General features: G+C 39.4%; 2 protein-coding genes across 2 annotated transcripts; one reads left to right on the top strand and one right to left on the bottom strand.

The window, feature by feature from the left end:
- Positions 1 to 62: 62 nt before the first annotated feature.
- ift140 (intraflagellar transport 140 homolog (Chlamydomonas)) lies at positions 63 to 27,560 on the bottom strand. The gene is made up of 31 exons (XM_037691377.1): positions 27,533 to 27,560; positions 26,435 to 26,596; positions 26,102 to 26,323; positions 25,824 to 25,945; positions 25,359 to 25,489; positions 25,099 to 25,274; positions 24,906 to 24,997; positions 24,720 to 24,826; positions 24,393 to 24,535; positions 24,081 to 24,284; positions 23,909 to 23,981; positions 23,661 to 23,752; positions 23,423 to 23,550; positions 23,189 to 23,306; positions 22,959 to 23,080; positions 22,734 to 22,869; positions 22,388 to 22,519; positions 22,165 to 22,200; positions 21,564 to 21,796; positions 5,712 to 5,889; positions 4,747 to 4,937; positions 4,540 to 4,635; positions 4,305 to 4,437; positions 3,595 to 3,738; positions 3,385 to 3,513; positions 3,079 to 3,261; positions 2,779 to 2,982; positions 1,160 to 1,372; positions 726 to 892; positions 490 to 631; positions 63 to 339 (listed from the first exon to the last, which is right to left on the bottom strand). Exons 2-31 carry the CDS (start codon positions 26,579 to 26,581, stop codon positions 160 to 162), a joined length of 4,374 nt encoding a protein of 1,457 aa, XP_037547305.1. The 5' UTR covers positions 26,582 to 26,596; positions 27,533 to 27,560; the 3' UTR covers positions 63 to 159.
- tmem204 (transmembrane protein 204) lies at positions 7,609 to 16,383 on the top strand. The gene is made up of 3 exons (XM_037691378.1): positions 7,609 to 7,915; positions 8,686 to 8,841; positions 15,849 to 16,383. The coding sequence occupies exons 1-3, from the start codon at positions 7,636 to 7,638 to the stop codon at positions 16,091 to 16,093; spliced, it is 681 nt and encodes a 226-aa protein (XP_037547306.1). The 5' UTR covers positions 7,609 to 7,635; the 3' UTR covers positions 16,094 to 16,383.

The following is a 27,560-nucleotide window of genomic DNA, read 5'->3' as shown; positions in this document are numbered from 1 at the left end:
TATATATATAGTTATGGTTTAGTTTTCTACTTTTACTGTATTTGTGTGAGGATCAAGTGCCTTTTATAAATGCCACTATTTAATACAAAACGCGCTGAACTTTTTTTTTTTTTGTCGCTCTGATAAAAGACTTTCTATATAGCTAAAAAACTGATGAAGTTAAGACATATTTAATTCCTCCTCCACTTCGTCGTCCTCCTTCAGGCTGCGTCTGTGCTCGCCCTGAGCCAGAGCTACACCCAGCTCTTTGTGCAGGGCGTCCAGGCTGGGCTGGCTGATGTAATATCTCACGTTCTGCGACGGCAGCAGCTTCTGGAGCTCCTCCAACTTTTGATAGGCCTGGAGAATTAAAAAAAAACAACAACAACAAAACAAAAACACTGATTACTGAAAATAAAAAAGGCAAAATGTGAGCAAATTAAAACAGTTCCTAGAAAATCCACCAAATAAGCGAATGAAAAAAAACGTAGTTAAGATTTGCTGAGTCACCATTTGGAAGTTCCCTTGATGACAGTGGTGCTCCACAATAAAACCAAATGCATCTCCAATCCTGACAGCAGGATCCATCTCTGGTTCCTCCAGGAGAGCTTCACATAACTGCACCGCCTCATCCGCATTCTCTGAATACAACCTGACGGCAAACGAGAAAAAGTAACAAACACGTCCAGGAGCAAACGATTCCAGGCAAGATTCTGAGTATTTTTCACACAAACAGAAACTCTTACCTGCGTATGTGGACAAACTTCTTGATTAGGCTGATTTTATGCTGAAGGTCAGCTAGTCTCACTTCCCGTTGTCCACCTGAAGTGTCCTTTGCTTTGGACAGACACTTAAAAGCCTCCATGAGAGCATCGAGAGCCTTTTCATAATCTTGGTATTCATCTATTTCCACCTGCAACCACAGACACTTTATCGAAGCTTAGACCAACACAACTTTATTTATAAACATATTTTGTCATGTTTCAAATGTTAGATTTTAATTATTACACATTAAAATAAAAAGGGGCACAAATGAGTCTTTTTTTTTAGTTTCATTCTGTTTATATACTACAGCAATAAAATATCCCTAACTCAAATAAAGAATGCTGTGAAGAGCCCCTCTAAAATATTCTGGTTTTATCCAGTTCAAACAAGAATTAATTAAATCGTGTTGCTCTACCTGTGCACAAACTTCATAAAAGCCAGCGAGCAGCTCTGGAGCTTTGCCTTTAGTGTAGAAACTAATTATTGTCTTAAGGATCTCCGGGTTTTTACGCCAGTCTAGAGACTGGAGATAATTGGCAGCCATGATGAAAAGTTCTTTCTGGCGGGAAACGTTGGCAAAGAAAACGATCTTCTCCGTGTCGCCGGACTTCAGGAGTGCCCTCATCGCCTTGAAACAAACAAATCAAAGACTTTGTTTATCACTCTAGAGTCCTGCTTAAAATCAAAGCAAAATAACTTTATCTGTTTGGAACATCGTTTGGGTAAAAGTGACGCTAAAAGACAAACAGAAAATCCAGAAAAAGAACAATGTGTGGATGCTAAAAGGTGGTGGTGGTGGTGTGGGGGGAGCATAAATAAAAACTAAAATAATTCCAAATACAGTAATACATTTTTGTTTTTTGTTCCTCACGTGCATTCATTAGTAGTCATTAAGACCGAGTTTGTTTTTGTTCCTGGGACTGATGAAGTCTTTTGGATGAAAGACGAAACGTTTCAACAAAAAGAAACCGTCCAGAGGACCTGACTTCACTTTGTTGGATTTTTTTAAATGTACTTATAAAACTTTAAACTGGTACAATTTAATATAAAAAGGCAAAAATACATCAAACTATTCATTAAAACTTTAGGTTGTATTTTTATCTGTTCCCAGCCATTAATGGAAAGAAGACAGAAACACAAGAATTATCTAAAAAGCTATTCTTTTTAAATTGCTACTGAATTTGACTAGCATTTATTATTGACTTACTATTTTTAACATTTTAATCGAGTGCTTGTTAAGAGATCTGAAGAACAGTATATTATGTATTTTCCAGAGAATAAGTTGCACCTTTTTGCATAAACTTGCAAGTCCTGCAACTTATACAGCGAAGCGACTAATATACATTATTTTTCCTCATATTTATAACCCAATTTTTGACTGACATCTGACGCTTTCATTCATTCTGACATGGAAAATATAGAGCACTACCATTTACAGCAGCTAGTCATGAGAGGGCCCTCTAGGCTTTTGACTACTACCAGTAGGTGTATCTGTTGATTCCAGACCCGCTTGTTTTGACCATTAAAGTTCATTAAGGAAAAGTTCAACTGAGACACACCTTTGCTATAATTTCGAGAAAACAAATAATTGTTTTTAAGTGTTAATCTGGTTAAAATTATTGTTAAAGTCGTCCCGTGCACGCTCCCGCGGCCGCCATTTGGCAGCCGATTGATTTTTGGCACAACACTGGCCTACGTTTTCAGGTGATCAGCAGTGACACATAACAAACGCGACATGTCAGCGGTGACTCATAATAGATGCCACTTTTAAGGCGAAGCAACTTATTTATGTTTTTTCCCACTTTATTAGACATTTTTGGACTTATGCGACTTATACGCCGGTGCCACTTGTATGGCGGAAAGTACGGTATGCATTTTGTGTTTGTTTATCTTTAGTTACATTTATTTAATTCCAAAAGATCTTAAGCAACAGCTTTTTTATTTTAGTAGTTAAAAAAAGTGTGTTTTTGGTCTAAAACATAATATTGTCAGATGTTCTGTTTTGATGTAATCCACACAGCATTTATGATGCACCTTGAGTTTGTTGCCAGCCTGTGCGTATTTCTTTGTTGCCAGGTGGTAGTTGCCCTGACGCATGCAGCAGTCAGCGATCTTCTCCAGCAGTTCCTTGCGGGCCTCCTCAGGCAGGTCCTTCGAGTCAGTTACCGTCAGGCTCTCAGCCAGATCCTCAGTGATCGTCAGGTTTTGGATCAAACACAGCTCCAGAGCCTGAAAGTACTGAGCAAATACAAAAAAATGACACCCAAGTCAGTGATTACTCGTGAACTGACCCACAGCTAGTTGGGTCAATATGTTTCACACAATAATTGGTACCTTCTTGGCTGCAACCAGTAACTCCACTGCTTTTTCATACTGGGAATGTTTGATGAAGAACTCAGAGCAGCGAGAGAGGAGTGCAGGGTCACAGTTTTCATTCAGATCCTCTGCGATGAGTTGAAGAGCAGAGAACTGTTCAGTGGCGAAGGCCAGCTCCAGAGCTTTGGAGACATAACCAGCCTACAAGGGGGAATTAAATACTCGGATGAAGTTCTGGTTTACATCTCACACAGAGCCTTTTATAATTTAGGATTTGCTCAAGTTGAACATGTTACAATGCTGCCCCCTTGTGGAAATATGGACCTTGTGATAAAGTGCGACAGCTCGGTCCATGTGCGTGCCTTTCTCCTCGTAGTAACAGGCAGCTTCCATCATGTCCTCTGGGTTACTGAGCAGAGCCAGGTTCATCAGCTGGTCATCCAGACCGTTTTCCTGGTGAGACAAAACCAGACGGCTCAATTAAAGACTTAACTGGTGGGAGGTGGGCAGACAGACACAGGTGGAAAACTTTACCTTGCAGAGCCGTATAGCGTTGTTGTAGGCCTGGGCTCGTGTGTAGAAGTGAACTGCTTGCTTGATATCATCATGACCCTCATAATGTCTGGCTAGGTGGTACGAAGCTGCTCTGTCACCTGTTTTATTGGCTATCTGAGAGGCCTGGGAGAAAAACATGCATCATTACAATTTAAAACAGATGTGCGCACAGGTGTGTCCAACTTCATTTTTAAGTCAGTACTAAAACAGAATGTACTTTAGTCACAGTATTACTATTGATACTGTTAAGCTACACAGTACAACTAAAACTATAGTAGCCTAGCACTTATTTTTATTGTCATTATCACATGTGGTACATGTGGTGGAATGAAATTGTGTGCACAGGGTCCCAGTTACATCCAACAAAAGTGTAAATTGCATAAACAGTAATAAGATCTAAGATATGAACTAAGAAAAACACTAAACTAAGAATACACTAAGCACTAGTAGCACAAAAACAATACAACAGTAGCACAAACATGAGTCTGTGTGAGCAGATGAGCATGAATGAACACAGTAGCATGAAATAAATCAGCAGCATGAGATCAGCAGCATGAAATAAATCAGCAGCACATTTCAACAATCAAGTGGCATTACAGTGATTTTTTTTTTACGGCTCAATGCCAGCAGCAAAAACAGACAAAACGTTGAGCTCAAAAATGAAATATTTTTTAAAGAAATATTTTGACCTCTTGAATTTTCCCCATGTAGCAGTGGACTCGGACCAGAGAGAGGTAATCCTGAGCACGCTCATAGAACTGCAGCGCCGTCTCCATGTCCGACTGGCTCTCCAGGTACTGGGCCCACCACTTATAGATGTTCCTGCATCGATAAGGCTGATGTTTAAATGTAACCTAATCCATGCTATCAATGATACTGTTTGAACATGTTACTTTTTTTTTTCAGTATCAAGGTTGAACTCACTTATCTTTCATTTTGTTGACATAAACTTCTAAAGACGATGTGTCATCCTGAAGCATTCTGGGCACTTCAACCCTGTGTGTGTCTGATTTCTCATAACTGTAAGGAAAAATAAGGTTTATAATAACAAGTTGCTTCAATGGTAAATGTAAACAAAGACATAAACTCCAAGGTACTGCTTTCTTGCCATAAAACTACTCATTATCTTACTAAGTAAGTGCCAGTATCTTGTCGCCCATGGACTCCAGGTGTCGGGCGTAATTGTAGTAAGTCGTGCGCAGATGGATACGATCGTGAGTTTCAGCCATCTGCAAAGCTTGCTGCCACTGGCCAGAGGCCTGGTAGAAATTGTTCAGCAGGTCATAGCGTTGACAGCTCTTGTACAACTTTTCTGCATCTTCCTGTTAAGGACAGGAAAAGAAGATGGAAAGATAAACAAAGCTTTCAGTCAGGAAAGTCCCGCAGCCTGTGCACGGTGACATGCTTGGACCTAAAAAGAGGACGTGTTATTTGTAGCCGAAGGATGTCCCTTCACTGTATGCTGGACAGCAGGGGGGTTTGTATGATCCATCCATCTTTACCCGTTTGTTCCATTTTGGGACACGGGGGTCGCTGGTGCCCATGTCCAGCAATCACTGTGCGAGGGGTACACCCTGGACGGGTTGCAAGTCCATCACAGGGCCACATACAGACAAACGAGACAAACAACCATTCACTCTCTCATTCACACCTAGGGACAATTTAGAGTTACCAATCAGCCTAACATGCATGTTTTTGGTCTGTGGGAGGAAACCGGAGCACCCAGAGAAAACCCACGCATGCACGGAGAGAACATGCAAACTCCACCCAGAAAGGCCCCTGGACCGGGGTTTGAACCAAGGACCTGCTCGCTGAGAGGCAGCAGCTCTGCCAGTTGCGCCACCGTGCTGCCCGGTTTGTATGATCACATATTACAATTTATTTTATTTTGAAACACTGTACTTGTTTTATATAATCTGGTTTCCTGCTTTGTTATTTTTAAATATTTCATTTTAGCATTTTACTCCCAAACAAAACAAACAAACAAAAAAACTGTCATGTGCAGATGAAGGTCATCTTAAATCTCAAAAACTGAGGCACAGCTTTAATTTTCTTTATAATAAGGTCATTTACACCTGGATGACTGAATGACTTACTAGCATGTTGAGCTGAACGGCTAACACCGCCACTCGGGCTTCAGGTTCAGGCTCGGCCTCCGCCTCCTTTACCGCTTTTGCTGCTCTGGCATTCCCCATATTCCCCAGGCACACTCGTGCTACGTCCAGCCAGCGGTATTTCACACACATCCGTGCCATGTTTTCCCATACTGCTTTACTAGAGAGAAAGGAGAAGTGGCTGTTTGCAAGGGTTGCTCATTTCAGTGGCATTTTATCATTCAACAGTGCAAACACTGGTACACATTTAAGTACATCTGATAAGAGACTTCCTGTTTGGGGAAAAACACAACGTTGATGCAAGTTATTCACAAGATATCTGGAGTTTATTTTTGATCCCAAGACAGTATGCCAATAAAAAATGTGATTCTTAAAATATTTGACACAACACCTTCAACTTAAGGCAAGAGATGCACTTTTAATCTTTTTCCTCTTCTTTTCCGCTTTTGGCTTGATGACGTAAATTGCTTCTTTTTTTTACTTTAGCTTCAGTTTCCAGAATTAAAAATTCCACAGCCATCTGGTTTCTATTTGCATCTACTCCCTCCTCTTTGCTTTAGCAGATACAGATGTGGGTTGTTTATTGAAACTCAAGCAACAGGAAATACCCCAAATCTGTAGGGGCCCTGTAATAAGAAGAAGCAAAGGAGGCCAAGTGAAATATTAAAGCAAGAGCAGTCAAGTGTCAACCAAAATTATACCTTGTATGGCCACAGAACACACTGATAAAACCATGAAAGCTGCTGCACACAAAGCGGCGGATCTACAGAGCCAGAAAAGGAAAGACAAAGAGAAGAAACAGATCTACATTTGGCCCCTCTTCCCATCCTCTCTTCCTCTCAGGAAACACATCCTGTTGGCTGACTGTGGTGGCAAGTATGCACATGAGAGACGGGACTTTAACAAACGCCCCCTGGTCTGCAGACAAAAGAATATAAAAAAAAAAACAGTTAAGTCCATGACCAGTTTTTGTTGGGACACACACAAGCACATGTGCACATGCACACTTAAAATGGATCATTAAGGAGACCACTGTTAGCTTAAAGCTCAAAAGATTTGCACAATGATGTCTCGAACCATGATGAAGAGCAACTCCCCCATGATTTCACTCAGACTTTAAGCATTTTGCAGAGTGTGTCTGTGTGCATGTGTGTGTGAGAGAGAGAGAGAGAGGGGTGAGCGAGACAGAAAGAAGCTGCAGGAGGTGGGCTCGAGGACTTGTTGTTCCAGTCAGACAGCAGGGGCGCTTCAAGTTAGCCTAAGCAAATCCAGCAACGAGCCATCTCTTAGCAACGCTGTCCAAAGAACTGATTTGTTTCATTATTTTAGTTAGTTTTTTTTTCTTTTAGAATTCCTGTTCTTTAAAAACAACGTGGCACTACTAAAAAGTGATTTTTAAAAAGTGTCTACAAAGAAACTAACTGCACACAGAGAACTTAGAAGAGTGCATCAGACAGAGAAGAAGCAAAGAAAAGACGACAACAACAACAACAACAACAACAACAAAAGGGCCAATTTAAAGCAAGGAGCTAGAAGCCAAGCTGCAGAAGGTGGAAGTCAGTGGAATGGAACCAGGTCCCGGTTGGATTAATCCCCAAGTACCCGCACTGCTGTCTGAGGAGGAGGGCTGAGGATCGCTGCAACGACAACCAACTCCTGGATGAGGATGAATGGAGATGTTCTTTAGCTAACCCTTAAACAACGCTCTTGCCAAGTCATCTGTGCGAGCTGTAAGAACACTATCTGACAGCTGGAAGAAGAGGAGGTCGTGGAGTGGAGTCAGGGGGCCCAGAGCACTGCTGGTGCCTCTGGCCCTGAGGAGGGGAGCGAGCAGAGCACCGAGGAGGAACAGCAGCTGCAAGAGGGACACCACGGAGGGGGAGAGGTGGCGGGCGTCAGGCGTTGCATGGCCGCGCAGAGGCTGGTGACGGCAGCGGTGGTGGTAGCCCTGCTCTCACTTGTCCTGAATAATGTTGCAGCCTTCACCACAAGCTGGGTCCTTCAGACTCTGGAAGATGGACGTAAGAGGAGTGTGGGACTGTGGAGAATGTGCCCCACTGGAGGGGAGCGGGGTCGTGATGACCTCCAGGCTGTCAGTAAAGTGCAAGGGACACATAGGCAGTGTGAAAGCATCGGATGGGGATCAGAGTACGCAGGCTACCAAGAATCTCGCAGCACTGTTAAATGTAAGTTTTTACCTCGCTTCAGATTTCAGTGTTATTAGCTCTACTTTGCAAATAAGATGCATATTAAAAAAACAGTAAGGCGTAAAATGTTTTCCTCGTATACTTGTAAATTGGCACATCATACATGAAGTGGTTCTTTTAGGAAAGAAAGGGAATACTATTATACGAAAACATTTTACCAGATTTTTCCATTTCTGTGTCATTAAAAATGTAAGTTAAAAGGTTAAATTTATGAATGCACTCACTCAAGCCGTAACTTAAAACCTTAAGTTTACTTGAGTGCAATAGAAAGCTATTGCACTCAAGTAAACTTTAAGCCATGGTAGCTGGTCAAGAATTTATGGAATGTGCTTTATTAAAAAGTTCATGTCTTCTTTGTTGGCTTTCCATCTCCCTGCTGGGTTTGAGTATCTGGATAAACATTAACGGTGCTGTGACCGGCTTGTGTGCTTTACTAACTCATGCTCCATTGAGAAAATGCCATTTAAGAACAACTCTGGGAAATGCTGAACTTCCACTGGCTGACAAATAGCAGCACTTCTGCCAATATTACCCAAAGAAGTATTATAACATTAAAAAAAAACTAGAAATCATAATAATACAAGAGCAATTTATTGTTTCCCAAATGATCGTCTGAACTTAAAGATTTAGATATATTTGTAGACTAAGCAATACTCGTGTAAGCTTTGTCTCGATTGTGGTGCGTTCACTTTCAATGTGTTTGTATCAAAGTGCAAGAGTTAAGACAACTTTTCTTTTGGTCCCTAAAGTGCAGTTTAACATGATGCGAGCGTGTAACCTGATGGCGACAGTGGCCCTGACTGCCGGTCAGCTGATCTTCCTTCTAGGCTTGATGGAGCTGCCCTTCATCACACAGGAATCCCAGTGGTGGGAGGAGGCCATTGCTGCACTCTTTCAACTAGCCAGTGAGTACCAGCATGCATTGTGTTTGTATTTACTGTACTTTATCTCTGAGAACAACAAGTCTAACACATGCAATTCAAGACACGGACAAATAAAATATAATACAAACCCCGTTTGAAGAGTGTAATAATAACATTAGACTTAAAATTACAAGGTGAACGTAGCTTGGTTGCAAGCTCAAAGGTCACCTTGTATGTGTTTATTGACAGCTTTTAGACCCCATCTTAAAGAAATACACCTTTTGCTGTGTGTTTTGCCATTTGAACAATTGGCAAATGTTTGGCTAAATTCAAGTCCAGACCCACTCCTAATGCAGATAAGGAAGTAAAGGTTTGGTAAAAAGTGTGGAAACTGGTAAAACAACTCTTCTTCAAGCCATCCATCAATGCATGGCATTAAGAAGTACCTGAGCCCTTTTTGAGGAAGTGTGGTCGCTGAGCTGCATGGCATTCATGCAAAATGAAGGGATCTGCTCTGGGTCTAAATTTAGTCCTGATCTAGAATCCCTGGGCCAAAGCTGCCGTGGACCAGGGAGCGACTGTCGGGCGCCAGGATATCCCTGCTCAGGACGAGGAAATGTCTGTGACTACCTGTTATGCAAAGCCCTGAACTGAAGAAGGAAAAAGAGGGGAGGGGGAACAAACGAGAAAGACAGTTTTCGACAGGGACTGTGTGTTTGTGCATGCACTTGCAGAGGTGGATTTTGTGTGTGTTGTGACTGCGTGTTTATTATGTGCTTCGGGAGAGAAATATCCTGCTGTACACATGACAGCAGGGTGGGAATTGCCGTCGGTCTAGATAAGCTGAGCTTTTATGTCTGTGTTTACAATAGTCCAAGAAAGCAGCAAATAAAGCATCCTCTTTATTGTTAGTGTATTCAGCTCAGATTGCAGCAGGGATGACTGCTGTTATCCAAAGACCTCAGTGAGAAGACCCTCCCAAAGTTACTGTAATTTTCCATATTAGGCAGCACAAGCAGCAAAACGTCAGTGACCAAGAATCCCTCTCATAAAGGCATAGTAAACAGCAACAAAAGGAAGAGGTTTCTGGAAAAATAAAATAAAGAGGGGGGAAAGTACAAAAATAAAGAAAAATACTTTCTTTATAGCATCTAAAAACCTTTATTCTCCCTGGAAAAAATATTTTCTCTGTGACCAAATAAGGTAAACAAATCCGCTGAGAAACAACATGACATGATGGGATGGTCTCAAATAAAAACCGAACATAAACGGAGTAACATGACAACAATCAGAGTGCAAAATATTAGAGCTGCACTGGTTAAATGTGTCTCAGAGTCTGTTATGATGCAAATTATTATTTATCTGATTTTTCTGAATATTACAGTAAATATTCTGTTGAGTTTTATAGGCATATAGAACTAAATGAAAGACAGCATTTCTTGAAGGAATGCATATTATCGTTCATGCTAGTTTTAGATTTAAATAATTTTATGATCAGAAGACAGCTTTTGCCATTTTGTTAAAAACAACAACGTTATGAAAGATGTGTTAGCTCTTTGGGAATATGTTATGAATGAATCAGCTACTACCATACCAAATGTTTGCTCCGTATCTGAAACATTAGCTGTGTTTTATCCAATTATGTATTTCATAGGGTTAATTAGTTTTGACAGCCATCTTGATTCGGTTTAAATCAAAGTTAATCTGATGTACATCCAGTGATTATTCTTTGAAATTTTCATTCAAATACATTTAGTGGTTCGCAATATTTTGCTAATAGTTGATGCCAACAGTTATTGCTAAAGTGAGCAAATATGTTGTACAATGTTTATCGCTCAAAATATGTGTTGTGAAGCACCCTCAGCTACTACCATTCCAAATTGTAGCTCAATACATGTCAAACTGAATAGAGGTAGTATAGCCTGGTGGTCAGTGCCACGGTCTTGTAATACTGAGGCTCCCGGTTTGAGCCTGGATTGAGTCAGAAAGGGCGTTTGGTCTAAAACAATAAATATTTTGTGTGAAGTTCCCTCTCTGGGGTGACACTTGTAGAAGGGAGCGGGCAAAATAAAAATAAAATAAAATTGACAGCTATAACTATGTTTGTGATTCCCAAGTTTCATTGGTTATGGTGGCAATCTTCACATATACCTGTCACAGTCTGTATTTTTCTGTTATGTACTTTGATTTATTTATCCATCCATCCATCCATCCATCCATCCATCATCTTTACCCACTTCTTCCTTTCTGTGTCTTGGGGTCACTGGTGCCCATACCCAGCAGCCACAGAGGCGGGGGACACCCTGGACAAGTCCATCACAGGGACACATGGAGACAAACAAAACAAACAACTTGAACCATTCACATTCTAACCCACAATTAGAGTTACCCGTCAGACTAACATGCATGTTTTTCATGTAACTGTGACTTTCCTTTCCTCCATTGACTACGGTGACATTATTTACATGAACGCTCCTACAAGCACTCTGCTACAGACGTTGTCTATCACGGTGCACTAAGATCCATAACAGGCTGTAACTACCGTACCCACCACTGCACCCTGTATTCACTGGTTAACTGGACATCATTAACTTCACGCAGACTCTCCCACTGGTACGTTTTCATCTTTAAATCACTTCTTGGTCTGCTGCCTTCATACATCTCCTACAGGTCTCTGCGTGAGTGCAGCTACAGCGTGCGCTCTCAGGACATTATTACCTGCAGTGTTCCCTCAGTATGAACTGAACTAGGCAAAAGGGCCTTCTACTACTCCGCTCCTGTTTCCTGGAATATCTTACAAAAAGATCTGAAGCTCTCGACCTTGATCTCTCTAAGTGGCTTTAAACAATTGCTAAATTCATGGCAAAAACCAACGCAGACATGTTCCTGTTTTTAGTTTTCTACATCACCTTATAATCTAGCTGGGTTTTTTCTGCTACTTTTCCTTTTGACTGTCCTTTTGGTTGCTATTTAGTTTTGATTTGTAAAAAAAAAAAAAAAAGAAAAAAAAAAGAAATTTAAATTTGCCTCTTTTGTGACTGCCTCTTGATGTTGTTGTTATTCACTGTTGTCATCACTCTTTGTTAAAACATCAGGTCTCTCTTGTAAATGAGTCCCCGAGGCTCAATGGGATTAACTTGTATAAATAAAGGTTGAATGTTTTTGGTCTGTGGAGGAAACCGGAGCACCCGGAGAAAACCCATGCATGCATGGAGAGAAAATGCAAACTAAAGGTTCGGTTCGATCCAGCTATCTTCTCGCTGACAGGCAGCTTTACCAACTGAGCCACCGTGTTGCCCTACTTTCATTTATCTTTGTTTCATTTTTCCTTGTGGTTTACATTTTCTGTCCCTCGTGTTTTGGTTCAGTTTCCTGTGGTTCCTTGCCAGTTCTCCTTTCCACCCTCAGCCTCACCCCTCACACCTGTTCGTCTTGATGAATCACCCAGGTCCTGTCACTTGTTGCTCACCCACCGTTCTATTTAAACCATTCCTGATCACCACTCCAACAGTGGTTCATTGTCCTGGCTACCTGCTAGATGTCACGGTCCTCCGCCTTGTGCGCCGTGTTTTTGTAAGTTGTTGTTGCCACGTCAGCCTTTTGTTTATTTAATAAACAAGTTTTAGTTTATTTGAGCTCCTTGTTTCCACCTGAATCTAGGTCCAATCCCTCCACGGACTGCGATAGGAACAACTCCAAAAGTGAATCAGTTTTAGATGTGCATCAAATTATTAATTTCCATGAGTTAAAAATCTGTCCAGTGGTTCATTTGATATTAGACAGACAAACACCGACTCCAACTGTTAATTGAAACATCTTGCTCAATATGTTGGTGGGTATTATTTCTGTGTTGGGGACAAGTCTCAACTGTACCACATCAAATTGATCTCAATATCTGTAAAACTTGCTGTGTTATAGCCAATTTTATTTTTACAAGACAGCTTAGCTGTTGCTAATCCATATTAAATCTATTTGAAGCTGAAGTTGTTCACTTGATTGTATGCATTTGTTCTCAATCCCACAAAATATGGTGAAACAATAAAAGCTAATGAGAAGATGTACAATAATTTGCAGGGATGCATTTCCCAAAATGATATGAAAACGCTCAAGTTACCTCTGCTGTCAAACAAAAACCAGACATGTGGGCAATACAGATAAATTATGAGAAAAGTATTTACAACATTCATTGTTGCCTCCTATCTACTAGGGGTGCACCAACTGCAGTTTTCTGGCCGATCACCATAATCGATTTCTAAAAAATCTGACCTGCCGATAATGATTTTGTTTTATAAGCGACGCTGTCAGGTTTATTAGGTCACAATGTACCTTCAATTTTCCAATATTATTTTATTGAAAAGCATACCCTTGAACAATATCCTAGAAACAATACAAACTTATTTTAACTGGCCATGAGGTAGTGCTCTCAAATATAAATGAAGTTCAGACAATTTTAGTTAAGATTAAAAAAATCTGTAAAATCAGTTTCTCATGAAAGTATCGGCCGATTTCCAATTTCCCACAATTAAGGAAATTGGTGAAATTGGTGCACCCCTAATATCTACAGTTATTGTTTAAGTCATTTAATTAGTATGCATAGAAAATTGATGTTAGCATGAAGATGATGAGCAAATGGAAATTTTGCAGATTGACAAGAAACAATGCATGTCAATCAAATTGATCATTTTTCAATCTGTCTTGTTTGCTTGAGTCAATTTGATATTTATGGTGTTATTTTAACTTAGGACAGTTTGATCAGCAAATAAAATAAGTACTGTATTTGCATGCCGTATTTCGCAGAGTTAAAAGCAAACAAATCAAACAAACATCTTGAATTTTCCTCATCAAAGAAAGGCCCTTATCATCTGACAGAAGCAGCTCCATTCAATCCATGCCTGCTTTAGCCCTGCCCCTGCTTAGCTCGTGAATGGGCTTCAGTACTGAATGAATGGACATATTTTTACTGGAATGTTTTCACTTTTAGACGTGCCAAAACGCTCTGGAATTACGTATTTATCAAGCGTGCGGGTGTGGAAATAACATTAGCCTTGACAGAGTGACATCAACGTATTGTTAGCTAGTCAAGACTCAAGGCAGAGTGCTGGCCCTTCCAGCCCAGGAGCGACACTGAAATCCATTTTCTGAGTAGATTTAAAAGTTGGCACTGCAGATATCAACCGTGTGAAATCCAGTCTATTGTTTCTTTTGACTTGGAGGAACTGAACATCTCAGTTCAGATTATTTGTGCCTAGCTTTAAAAAGTCTATTTAAAAATGTCTATTTTCCCCCCAGACATTTGTGGCTCAATAATGATAAGCAAGTGATAAATTTAAACAACTGTATGCCTTTTAATAATAAACTAAGACGCAAAAAAATGGACGGAAATTACTGAAAACAAATAAATTTACAAGAACAAGGAGTTATTTACATGCTCATGTCAAACGTCCAGCAAATATATCAACCTCGAGGCTTAGGGTGTGGCGAAGGAAGGAGGAAGGATGGAAAGAGGAAGAAGGGGAAGGAAGTTTGAGAGATAAGTTTGTGCCAAAAAAGAGGTTCACACAGCTCGAACAGGCTCAAACATGGACAGGAGATTATTCATTATCTTGAATAAGGAGCCAGACAGGTTAAACATGAACAGATCGAGCAAACAGCTGCATTCTTTGCATACACACAGTGAAATACAGACACTATTATCCACATCCTCACTTATAACAATGACGGCCATCTTTCAGTAGAAAGAAATAGAAATGAACTCCCCCAACTGGTGCCATCGACTGCACCAGGAAACAAACTGATTCATATCCTAAAGAACTAACATCCCGATTTCCAGTCATTATTTTTGGTCCCTTTATTTATACCACTGAGGATGGGGTTAGTTCTGACGTGTGTGATCGCTGAACAATTGAGTGGCTGCAGACCACACCTGAACAGCAAAGAACTGAAGGGCTTCTGGCTTCACATGCAAGCAGGAGTTCCTCATTGTGTGAGCTAAACTTCAGTGAATCAAAGAAATTGGGAGATAAAAGATATCAAAGGCCTTTTCAAATACATATTCTCTGCTCTGATATTTTTGGCTGTTGAGGACTTTAATCTGGAGATCTGAGGAGTTCCGAGAAGGAAACATATTTCCTATTTCAAAGGCCCCACACAGAGCTCCAGCTCATAAATAAAAAAAAACAGATTTCAAAAGTCACATTAACACTAAATGTTTCTTAGCTTTAAGCTTTTTAAAAATTAATTTAAAATTAAACAAATTAAAAATATTTTTGTAAAGAAAGTAAATGCTAAATGGACTGTACTAATATACAGTAAATGTATGTATGTACTAATACAAACAGACTGTACTTGTATATACTTATATAATCTTTCTATCTTATCAAGATACTCAAAGAGCTTTACACTACAATATGTGCCTCATTTACCCATTCATACAGCACTCTACTAGATCTGTACAAAGATTAATCAGTACTTTATCACATTCATACACCGATGGTACACACATACTGTAGGAGGCAATGAGGGCTTCGGTGTCTTGCCCAAGGACACGTCAACATGTGACTGCTGGTGGAATCAAACCCCCAACTCTCCCATTGGAGGACGACTGCTCTAACCACTCAGACACAGCCGCCCCAAAAGAAACTCTTATAGATAATTATAAAATGTCCACTTGTCATCAAGCTTTTAATCCAATTGCAAAGTTCTTGAACCTTGAGGAAATTCTCCTTTGGCAGATGATATCTGACAATCAAGAAGAGATGCAATATTGAGAGGCCATTAAGCTTGATGGGCTTTTATTTTCTTTAAATATTTAGTTTCAATGTGCAGCCCATTCGCCCTTCTATGAACAACAAATTTCTTGTAAGGAGTCACTAACATTCAGTGGGATATAAAACAATGATCTACATTTCTCTAACATGGTCTGCTTGATGTAAATGTCATAATAAGAAGTGTTAAAGATTAATGATCTACTTGTACAGTTTGTCTAAATGTCACTTCTTTGCCAGCGTTCGTCTGACTGACTGGTCCATTACGTCTTTGTGCCCCTGTAGGTTTTGTGCTCGTCATTGGGCTGGTGACCTTCTACAGAATTGGACCCTACACACACCTGTCCTACTCCTGCTACGTGGACATAACAGCTTGCCTACTGGCCACGATTGCCGCAGCCATGCTCATCTGGAACATTTTACACCGGCGAGATGACTGCCTAACGCCTAGAGTTATCATCATCAGTCGCTCACTGGCGTCACCTTTTAGCCCCCGTCTGGACAACGAGTACGTGGAGTCGCCTTGTTGAGCCTTGATACGTCACAAGTAAAGCCAGCACGAAGTTACGGCCTGAAGTTACAAGACTGCTCTAAATAACTCGCCTTTCACCCCAGCTGGATTGAGACGCCTACGAGGAGAAGACGTGCTTGTGGCTCCACAAGAGCTGGACAAACTTTTATCTGCTACACAACGTTCCTCCTTCTTCTGGCTGTATAAATATATCAGATTTATTTTGCTATTTGAAACACGGGAGTCACATATTTATGAAATAAATCTAAAGCAACCAAAAAGTTACAAACATATCTATATTGTATGATGTTTCTTGTAAGGACACTTCTAAAAGCTCATTGGTTGCTAGTATGGAACTTGAGGACTCTCTTGTTTAAGTCACCTTTAAGAAAAGATCAAGCAGGAACTTGACCTATTTAAAAATAAAATGAAAAGGCACTTATTAAAAGGTCCCTAAAGTAATACCACGTTAAAATAAGTCTTAGTTTCACTAAATTACCTCATATTTGTCTATATTTTAAACATTACATTAATATTAATTATATATGTTGGAAGTAGGCTGGCAAACTAACAAGGTATAATCAGAGAATAAAACAAGATCAACAGAGACTTTAATAGTCCTCAACAAAATCAGTGGCAACATTTTATTTTAAAAAAGCCACTGAGAGATAATATTTAAACCGTATTAGCCACCTAGATGTTGATGAACATTTGTTACGTTAAAAAAAGACAACCAAGTCAAAAGGATAATTAACAGTATGGAAATTGTTTGAAATTTCAGGTGATTTTGTTTCACTGACAATAAATAAATTACATAAAAATTGCATTGTTTATATTTATTTTCACATGATGCTTTCCATTTAAAACTTTGCTTGCTTGTGGTACACATTATAAAATCTTTAATTAATATAACTCAGAAACAAAAGTAGAACGGTGCTACTGTTAGAATGGCTGTATTGGGACCAGATCACTCTATGTGTGGGTCTTCAGTGGTAAACACAGGAGCACATGAAAATAATAATTTGTCATCATGTCAATAAATGTATTTCTAAATACTCAAGCACAGTGGCTTCTGTTGTTGTTACCGTTTGGCTTCCGTTGCACAAAACACGTGATGTGTGGAAAAAATTAGGAATAGAATGTTAACATTTATTTCATTTATTTTTTATTTTTTGTAGTTTGGGAGTTTTATCCCTTTTATCTACATTGCTAATCAAAATTGTGATTTTAAATCCAAGGTAAGAAGTTTTTTGTTAAGTAGGGGCAACACCAATGAGTAGGAGCAGAACATCCAGGGAAAAATTGGACTTTTCAATCTGCATCTGACTCAGTGATTTGAGCACATTCCATTGTGAGATATGCGTGATGCATCTGACGGGTTGACCTCGGAGTGAAGTAAGGCTGTGAAACAAGTATTATCTCCTATCCTGCTGAGCACTTTCAACTGGGTTATACAAAAAGGAGAAATTCCTCCATCCTGGAGGGATGCAGTTATTTCAGTCATCCCAAAAGATGGAAAGGATAAACAAGAATGCGGTAACTATAGGCCCATTAGTGTTTTGAATTTGGATTAAAGACTATTCACGGCTATTTTGGCCCATATACTAGAAAAAAATACTGCCGTCTCTAATTAATTTAGATCAAACGGGTTTTATCCATCAAAGACAAACAGTAGACAATATAAGGAGGACACTGCACATAATAGGACAGTCGATCGAAGCTAAAATCAAGGCTATGATAATAGGATTAGACACAGAGAAGGCTTTTGACTCTGTCAGATGGGCATGTTTATATAAAGTCCTAGAAAAGTTTGAATCTAAAGATAATTTTGTAGCAATAATAAAAGCCTTGTATAAAGAACCAAGAGCTCGAATAAAGATAAATGGGGATCTCTAGGACTCATTTGCTCTACAGAGGGGATCTAGGCAGGGTTGTCCAATTTCCCCCCATCTTTTTGCCTTATGAGCCCCTTGGCCCATTAATATGACAAAGTGAGGGACTTAAGGGTATCTTAATGGCAGGAGAGGAGCAAAAAGTTGCAATGTGCACGGATGATGTACTGTATTAGTCTTTCTGGGAGATCCCGAGAAATCATTTCTCAAATTAATGAATATATTGTCAGTTTTTGGTAATCTATAAGGATATAAATTAAATATATCCTAAATGCAAGTTATGACTTTTAATTGTGATTTTCCCAAAGCTTTAAAGGACAAATATGATCTAAATTGGGAAGCAAACTCATTAAAGTACTTGGGAATAAATTTGACAAAAGATCCTGCAAAACTATCACAAACCAATTATGGACCACTTACATGAAAAATAAAATCGGACTTGAACAGATGGAATTTGATCCCCTTCTTGAACCTAAAATCAAGGATAAATGCAGTAAAAATTAATATTTTGCCGCGATTGCTTTATGTTTTTAGAACTTTACCAGTCGAGGTGGAGGACATGCATTTTAAGGAAAGGGATAAATGGATCTCACGTTTCATCTGGCAGGGCATGAAACCAAGAATTTGATTTTCTGTCCTACAATTAACTAAGGAAAAAAAAAGAAAGGGGGACGGGGGGGCGCTCGACAGAAGCAAATCATTACCACGTTTTCTGGGGTTGCCCCAAGTTAAACAGTTACTGGGTGGGTATTAGTAACGTTTTGAATGAAGTGTTTAAAATCCAAATTAAATGCGACTTTCAAAACATATACTTGGGTCAGGCAGCAAAGTTGGAACAAGGAATAGATACTAACCTGCTTCAGGCCCTTTTAGCGGCTAGTAAGAAAGCAATTACAAGAAAGCGGTTGAGCCCAACCCCTCCACAATTACCAGTAGAAGAATGGTTCCATGTTATCCTGCACATCTATAAAATGGAAAAAAACTAACATACTCTTTAAAATTTTAGAAAGAAAGATTTTATGAGATCTGGAACAAATGGATAATATGCATTTCCCCCTTCTCAAGTGGATTTTTATGACTTTTTCAAGCCTAATTTCTCTTTTTTTTTCTGTCAACTTCAGAATATAATTTTCATCGTGACCTGATTGTACAGCAAGTGCTTAAGCTCATGTGTAAAGTGCTGGCATATCTTGTTTTTCTTTTTTTTTTCTTCTTTCCCTATTGTTCTACTCTTTTCCCCTCTCTTTTTCCTTCTCTCTTTACTCTGTTCATAAAATTACAGAAAACTGAGAAAGGTATAGAAGAGCATATTACAAGACTGTAAAGTGAAGTTGCCTTTTTCCAAATAAAAAGATAATAAAAAAAAGAGATATACGTGATGCATAAATTCCTGACTATAGTGAAAAGTAATAGTTTGTCCTTTTTAAAGTGCCTTTTAATCCCAACTAGCTTCTACAGATTACTTCACAATATGTTTCTTATTCACCCATTCACACAAGCAGTAAGGTCATGTTACATTCAGAATATGTGCCGTATGCTGTTAATGTTAATGTTTCCAGGCATGTCTTGTAATAATTACCAACAAACCAACACAAACTAATTTAATCTATAATCCTAATGCTGTGAGCAATATGAACAAAAAAACACATCTACCCTAACAGACAGATGGATTTTTGTTGTTTTTTTACGATAATAACATAAAATTAATTATAAACTGCTATTACATTTTACAGTGTCAGGTTAGCCTTGTTTACTGACAACATCAATATAAAACATGAAAGCAACTGGGAAGTCTTCAACAACCACTGGGTTGCTATAAAATAAATTCCATACTTTTCAAAAACATGTAGGAAGCCTCAATATAAACCTCTCGGAACTGCCAGGTTAAATTAAACACTAAAACAGGAGATTTTATAGATCACAAATATTAACAACAAAGTCCATGCTCAATAATCCAGGTATACAATCCAACATTTTTCAATCAGGTCATCTGGACAGTTTCTTTTTTTGTGCTGAAACGTTTCGTCTTTGATCCAGAAGGCTTCATCAGTCAAGGAAACACACAACAAAACTGATTCTTCCCCCAACAGCTTACTCCAAAGTGGAACAAACCAGATGGCGAAACATTTCAGCACAAAAAAAAAAAGAAACTGTCCAGATGACCTGACTGAAAAATGTTGAATTGTATACCTGGATTATTGAGCATGGACTTTGTTGTTTTCAACCAGTTTGACACGACTGTCAACAAGGAAGAAGGCCGGCACTGGAGGAGGGGCGTACCAAAGAGCCCATCTTATCACAAGCAAAACTGGTTTGTTCCACTTTGGAGTAAGCTGTTGGGGGAAGAATCAGTTTTGTTGTGTGTTTCCTTGACTGATGAAGCCTTCTGGATCGAAGACGAAACGTTTCAGCACAAAAAAAGAAACTGTCCAGATGACCTGACTGAAAAATGTTGGATCACAAATATTGTTAGCTAAGTCATACATCCTTAATATGAAAACTTGTCAATCTTTTACTCAAGCTAGGGGAAATGTCCCAGAAGACACAGTTGTTGTTTTGGCTGCAGGAAATGCACCCTCCTGTGGGTGGAGATTTGCAGGAATCAAACACAATACTGACATTTCATTACAAAAAATAATGAGGGGGGAAAAAGGAGCAGCCTTAAAATAGTCATCTGTGAATAACTAAGTAAAGCTGTCGTCAGATCTATTAAAATCTTTGGACTATCAGGTCATTTGAGTGTGCTGCTTTATTTGTTTGTTTTGGTGCCCTTTCCCCTTTCGCGTCACGTTTGTACGTGTGAAATCAACCGTACCACAAAATTCTCAATAAGTGCCCTGATTCATACACAAGAATGCACATGTGAACAAGAGCTGACGTGGATTAATGTTTGCTAGGTCAGAAAGGGTGCTGCTTTCAGATCAAACTGGTAAAAGGGCTGCCTTGTGTTTGTGTTAAAATGTGTTTAGAATAGTATATAGCCTCAGAATACAGCCGCACCCTAACAAAAACAGTCACTTCTATACAACATAAGAGTTCCTTCTCTCAGCAAAGACAAACCAAAAGGCCTTAATCATGTCCTGTGCTGTACAATCTTCTTTATGAAGCCTTGTAAATAATCAGAAGTTTGGCTTTGATAGATCAAACGTGGCCATAAGAGCACACTGAATATGCATTGTTACTGACTCAAGCATCTGATCTGGAATTGTTTCATTGAGACTTGCTAGGTTGGGTTAAGTGACTTTAAAGCAAACATATGAAATGGTATATGCAATATTTAAATGTAAGAATCTTGAGTGAAATAAAATAAATTCTAGTGACAACAATGAATCATAATTTTCTTCATGGTATACAAATGGTTACGCCTCCCCAACTGCAGCTCCAGTGGAGCCTTCTGAGAAAAGTCAAGGCTGTTGTAACAATGCTACCCCACGAGTGCTGCTTATTCTTTGAAGTATAATCCTCAGCAGGAAAGACTTATTGGGATGTGATGACAGTGATCAAGCAGGGCAATGAGCCCCTTGTGAGTATTCCATACTGCATGTCTCCTGTCTTTACAAACATGACGGATATCGCAATGATGTACTGACATCCTACCTCTTGATGTGCTTGATAGACTTATAGGCTTCATCCATGTCGCCAATAGTCAGGTAGAAGCTGAAGTTCAGCATGGCATCACGAGTGGCCTTGTCACAGTTTTCCAGCTCGACAAAGTCTCTAAGAGATCGCCTGGAAACCATACGGGAGAACTGGGCAGCAGCATCTGTTGTTGACTGAATCGGATGTGAAGGTGATGAAGCCTTTGTTGGGCCTGGGTCCCCTTCACCTGGCTGAACAACATAAGACCAGGCAGAAAGATGTGACTTTAAGACTACCAACTATGTGATTTAGAAAACAGCATGTCGAATCATTTTTGAGAAGTAAATACTAGGAGGAATGCAAAAATACAGAGGAATGGATAGGAGGAGATTAAACCAAATGACACAGAAACAAATCTATTAATCAAGTGCATAAGGGATAGAACAACGACAGTAAAATCTAGATAAGCAATGATTGGATTTGTGCTGTGAATCTTGTCGGCATGGACATTTTTATTTTGATCTACTGCAGCACAAATCAAACACAATCTCAGCTTCTGGAAGATAGGAATCAAGAACACAGAAGCTTTCTGGGTGAATTCTGGGGTACAGACACTTACTTCCGGTCGGAAGATATCATCTTTCCGAAACAGTAGCTACAGTGTGTCAAACCAAACACAGGATTTCACATAAGAACGAATAACAAAACTAATTTGTTCATGTATGTATGCTAAAGAGCTTAAACACAGAAAAACACAATCAAAGAGAAAAACACTGCACATGTATGAGGAGGCCCCACTGAAAAGATAACAGAAAAGTGGAGCACGTGTTCTCTGTCCTCACCTTACAGCTAAAATAATAGTAGGGCACGTCCAGAGCGAGTAGGGCCTGCAGGCTAGAAGGTTTTGGGAAACAGTCTTGTAGGAGGAGTCCATGGTCTTGTGTACAGAAGAGTGTCACTACTGATACATCCACCTAGGAGGACAGGACATGGGACACTGTCTAACTTTTTCTTTCACACTATTAAAAAACAACTAGAAAAAAAATGGCTTTAGGTTCTCAGTTTCATTTATTTATAAATGTAAGTAAATGTTTTAATAAATGCAGTGCCTGCAGAAGTAAAAGGTACCACGCACTGTAGCTGTGCAGTAACATTTTACATTTATTGGTTTAGAAGAGTCACGTTTACCACATCTAAGTGATTCCTTGATGAGGTTTCAGAGCTGATTGGCACCGTCTCACAAACAAAAAGGCGAGGTTCGCTTTCGTCCCAGTAGTGAGACACAGGACAGCGTTCCCTGAATTCAGTCTCCTGAAACTTCTGCCTACGAAACACAGGCATGTCCATCAGCATAGGGGACAAATAGAAGACAATGTGTATAGACACAGGATATACAAACCAAAATATAATTACTTATAACTTTCTTCGGGCTGAAAGACACCACTGGATGGCCTCCCAGTGAAGAAGTCAAAGTGAGTAACAGTGTCCATCTCAACATCGTAAAAGTACACTTTGTGATCCGGTCGTCCATTTACCTGAAAAAATAAAGATCAGTACAACCAAGATAAGATATTACACTTCTTTTATAATTTGTTAATAAGCACAATGTTTTAAGCTATTCAGATTTCAGTGAAATTGTTTACCTGAGAGATCAGGATGCTAACTTGGCTACCACTGGCATTGCATTTGACAGACTTCAGAGCACCCATATTGGCAATCTGGTCTGCCAAGTTTTTAGCACTGCAGTGAGCTTTGGCATCCCTATAAAAATATTAAAATGTTAATAAAAGTGGCAAGATACTACGCATGAATTCAGCCAGCAGGATCCATTAATAGAGTGTTTATACTAAGGGAAATGATTGTCATAAAATCCATACCTTCTAGAGAGGTCAAAAACTCTGATGTGTGCTGTGTCTGTACCTACCACCAGGTAAGACTGGCACACATTGAGTAGCACAGGGTTTCCCTCTGCCTTGGAGAAAGTTAAAAGTTGCTTTACTGTGCCCTGAAAAAAAAAAACAAGATGGTCAAACAAAAAAAGCAAACAAAACAAAAAGGTCTTAAAATTCTAAACAAACTTTGTGTATTGAGACTGTGTTTGATGTCGTAACAAACCTGTGGCGTTCGGATTTGTACCCTGTTTGGTTCCACGGTGTAGAGGTTCTCATCATGTACAGCTACCACCTGGGAATCACAAGAAAATGATCCTGCGTAGCATAGGAAAGGAACATAGAGAAAGTTGGTGTTGAAAATTTGAGAAAAAAAAATTAATAAATCACAAATTACAATAAAATAAAACTGTAAGGAAAAGATTAAATGCAGTGCAGTATTGGAACTGCAGTTTAAAGAGTTCACATATTTACCTGTGCTGCGTAAAACTGTCTCTGAGAGCTCATATACGTTGACTTGTTTACCATTCCAGATGGTCACAGAGTCCTGTTGGTACAATAAAACAAGTTGAACAAGACAATAACTTTAAATTCTTCTTATTCATATTTAAAAAAAAAAAGTCAGGGCTTTCTTCTCTACTCTTGCCTTGCTAACACACACTCCTTTGATGTGCATGTCAGACTGCAGAGCAAGGTGCACTCCTGTGGTGAAATGAGTGATGCTGAGCTGTGTCGGGGTGAGCTGCACTGCTGCCACCTGTTGGCTGTAGTGGGCTGACATGCTGTGCTCGCAGAGAATCAGCACCGTCTTTGAATTGTTTGCTGCCAGCAGATTCTGGCTGGAGCCCCACTAAAATGAAAATTCAAATACTTTCTATTTTAAAACTGAAAGATGTACATATGCTGCTGATGATTTTCATAGATATATAAGAAAACGGTGAGATTGTGAAGATGGTACCTGTAGCTGAGTGACATTTCCATCTATTTCTGTGGGTGTTTGTAATTTCCACAGGACCTTGGTGTCTAATCTTCTGCTGCTTGGCTGCATCACCATCTTCCACATTGCTATGCGCCCATTGGAAGTACCGGCCGCCAGGATTTCTAAGGATTCCACACATTATAAAAAGAATTCTGATTTTTCCAGAGATCACCAACACTGTCCCAATAAAGGGGCAACTGCTTGCTTGAATTTTAAGAATATAGTAAATGGCAAAACTAATTACAAAACCGCATAACTGTAATTAAAAAGCACTGTTTGTCCCATTTTTGCACGTTTTATATTTACCTTTTGCTGCACAGTATGAAACACAATTTATAATTTCTCCTTTCTCAAACCCCAATGTCTCGTCGAGAGATAAAACATAATTGTCATCTCTCTCCAGGTCCGACAGCCTGAAAGGGTAAGAGGAAAAAAAATGACTACCAAAGGTAGAAACATGCATGTGTGCAGAGATTATACGTAAAAACAGACCTGACTATTTGTTCCCCTGTTGCCGTTATAAGGAGGCTGTTCTCTGTCCAAATAATGTCAGTGTTTTGTCCAGCCTTGCTGCTCAACTTCACCTGAAAATAGTCATGTTCATAAACCTGAGTTCCATTTTTGAAAATCCAAATAACTGATAAAATATTATCCACTCAAGGTTTTTATAATCATATTGGTATACCTTCATAAATTCCTGTGCTCCACCCTCAGGCCTCAGCTTGTATTGTGACAACATAAGGGTCTCTGTGATCACAGCGAACATCTCCCTTTTTTCAAAATAGAAAAGTTTCTTGATGGAGCCCTCCACAATAAGAAGTGTGCTCGTCTTACAATGCTCATCAACAACATGGACCTTTCCTGTGTATAAAGGACATTGAGATAAATAATCAATAAATATGCTAAAACATGCTCGACTACAAACAAAACCAAAGACATTTTTACCGTCGGCAGTGCTGACATAGAATGCAAGTCCCTCCTGAGGGCCCATCTTTAGAGGTGCTCCCTTCCAACTGAACATGTCCAGCGCGCTCTCATCTCCACTCACAGAAGCCCGAGCTAACTTTGCCACATCACTGTTAAGAGAGTTAGGGCCTATATTAGCAACTCATTGTTTAAATTAAACATTTCTAAGATTTTTCACTTGAATCTTTTGTATTTAGATATATGTATACCATGCCTTACAGACCAACACGTTTGCAGTGAAAGATTTTTCTTTCAAAAGAAAGATTACTTCAATTTATAGGGTATGTTTTTTGATTACTCCAGCTCAGCTACATAGTGATATCCATGATTTTTCATATAATTAAATTAATTCAAGTAAAACAAATGAAAAAGATGGTGCAACAACACAAGTGTAAACAAAGCCCAATTATGCCTAAAGTAAAAAAAAAAAGATCTACTACTTACTCTCCAGGAGAGGCAGGTCTGAAGATGCAACAAGTTAAAGGTTTGTTGTATTCATGCCTAACTAGAGGATTTCCCATAGGTCTCCCTCTGGCATCGAACTTCCATACTGCTAAAGCGCCGGTCTGTCAACGAATCAAAACAAAATACAGGATAAATATGAAATACAAAGTTTAAGCTATTTTTATGTTGCACATAGGTAACTTAATTTAGGTCCATATCACCCTAAGGCCAAAAAAGTAAATGACATTCACATTTGTTGTAGATGAATGAAAACATACCTGGTCACCAGTTACTAAACGGCTGCCTGACGTACTCCACTCCAACAGTGTGATGCAGGCTGTGTGAGAACTGGGCAAGACTATTTGATCTCCAGAGGTCTGTATCAGCAACACTACCTCTCCATTCTCCCATCCCAGAGCCAGAACTGGCTTTAAGGGATGCCAACGAAGCACAGTGGGCTGGTAGGGTCGTTCTACATGGCAGCTCTCAACATGCTCTCCCTGTTTTTACACAGTACTGTTTAGTGACATCAATATTTAATATCAGAAAACAAAAAATAGCCCTCTTTCAGTCTCTTTGTCAGAGTGCAGCCCTCTGAGCCCTGTGTTTACCTGTTGTAGGTAGAGGTCTACACTGCCTCCGCAAGAAGGGCTGCTTGAGGCCACAGCCAGTACCGGAAAAGTCGAGTGCCATGTGAGGTGAGAGGGCACGTCACTGTTTTCAGGGGCCGCAATACGGTGGTCAAAATACACCGCCATGTCCCCACTTTATGTCTAAACAAGAAGATGGAAACACAGGCAGAAATATATAAATGGGAAATGGACTGTACTTATATAGCACCTTTCTATCTAATCAAAATACTCTAAGCGTTTTACATTACAATCTTTGCCAACATTTGACCATACAGCACTCTACTACTGTATATCTATATAAATACTAATCAGTGCTTTGTCACATTCATACATCGATGGGACACACATTAGAGGCAATGAGGGCTTCAGTGTCTTGCCCAGGGACACTTTGGCATGTGACTGCTGGTGGAATCGAACCCCCAACTCTTGCATTGGAGGACTCCATTCTTTAATTTTACGTTTCATGTAGTCCATACATCGTTACGTAATTCATTCATGCTCATTGTTAGTGAATATAACTCGACCTTGACCTCTCTAAGTGGCTTTAAGAATCTGTTGGGACTCCTGGCAGGGACCAATGCAGACATGTTCCTGCTTTTAGTTTTCTATATTCGCCTTAGAATCTAGCTGTTTTTTGTTACTTTTCTTTTTTAGCCATCACTATTTGTTAAAAAATAAAATAAAATCTGTATGCCTTTTTATAACGGTCTATTGTTGTCCATTGTTGTCATCATTCTTTGTTGAAATCAGGTCTCTCTTGTAAATGAGTCCTCGAGGCTCAAAGGGATTTACCTGTCTAAACAAAGGTTGAATGAAAAAAAAACAAATTATATTTATACCTCTATCCATCATAGAGCTACTAGTTAATGCAAAATCTTAAAGCACATTTACTCTGATTGTAAATAACTGTTGTTTTTTTGGGTTAACTTGATTCAGCGACTTATGAGGATAGCTCGTGTGTTAGAAACCATTTTTAGCTTTACGAGCTGCTAGCATTAGCTAAGCTAGCCACAGCATACGGATCACCTTCGCTGACAAAAACTACGAAAACATTTAGTTAAGCTGATGAGGACTTACTTCAGAGACGCTTTCTTGGCATTAACAA

The sequence above is a fragment of the Nematolebias whitei genome, chromosome 17, assembly GCF_014905685.2.
Source record: "Nematolebias whitei isolate Nwh7 chromosome 17, NemWhi1, whole genome shotgun sequence".
Lineage (NCBI taxonomy): Eukaryota > Metazoa > Chordata > Actinopteri > Cyprinodontiformes > Rivulidae > Nematolebias > Nematolebias whitei.
Note: the sequence above shows the minus strand (reverse complement) of the source record. Positions and strands in the feature narration are given on the sequence as shown.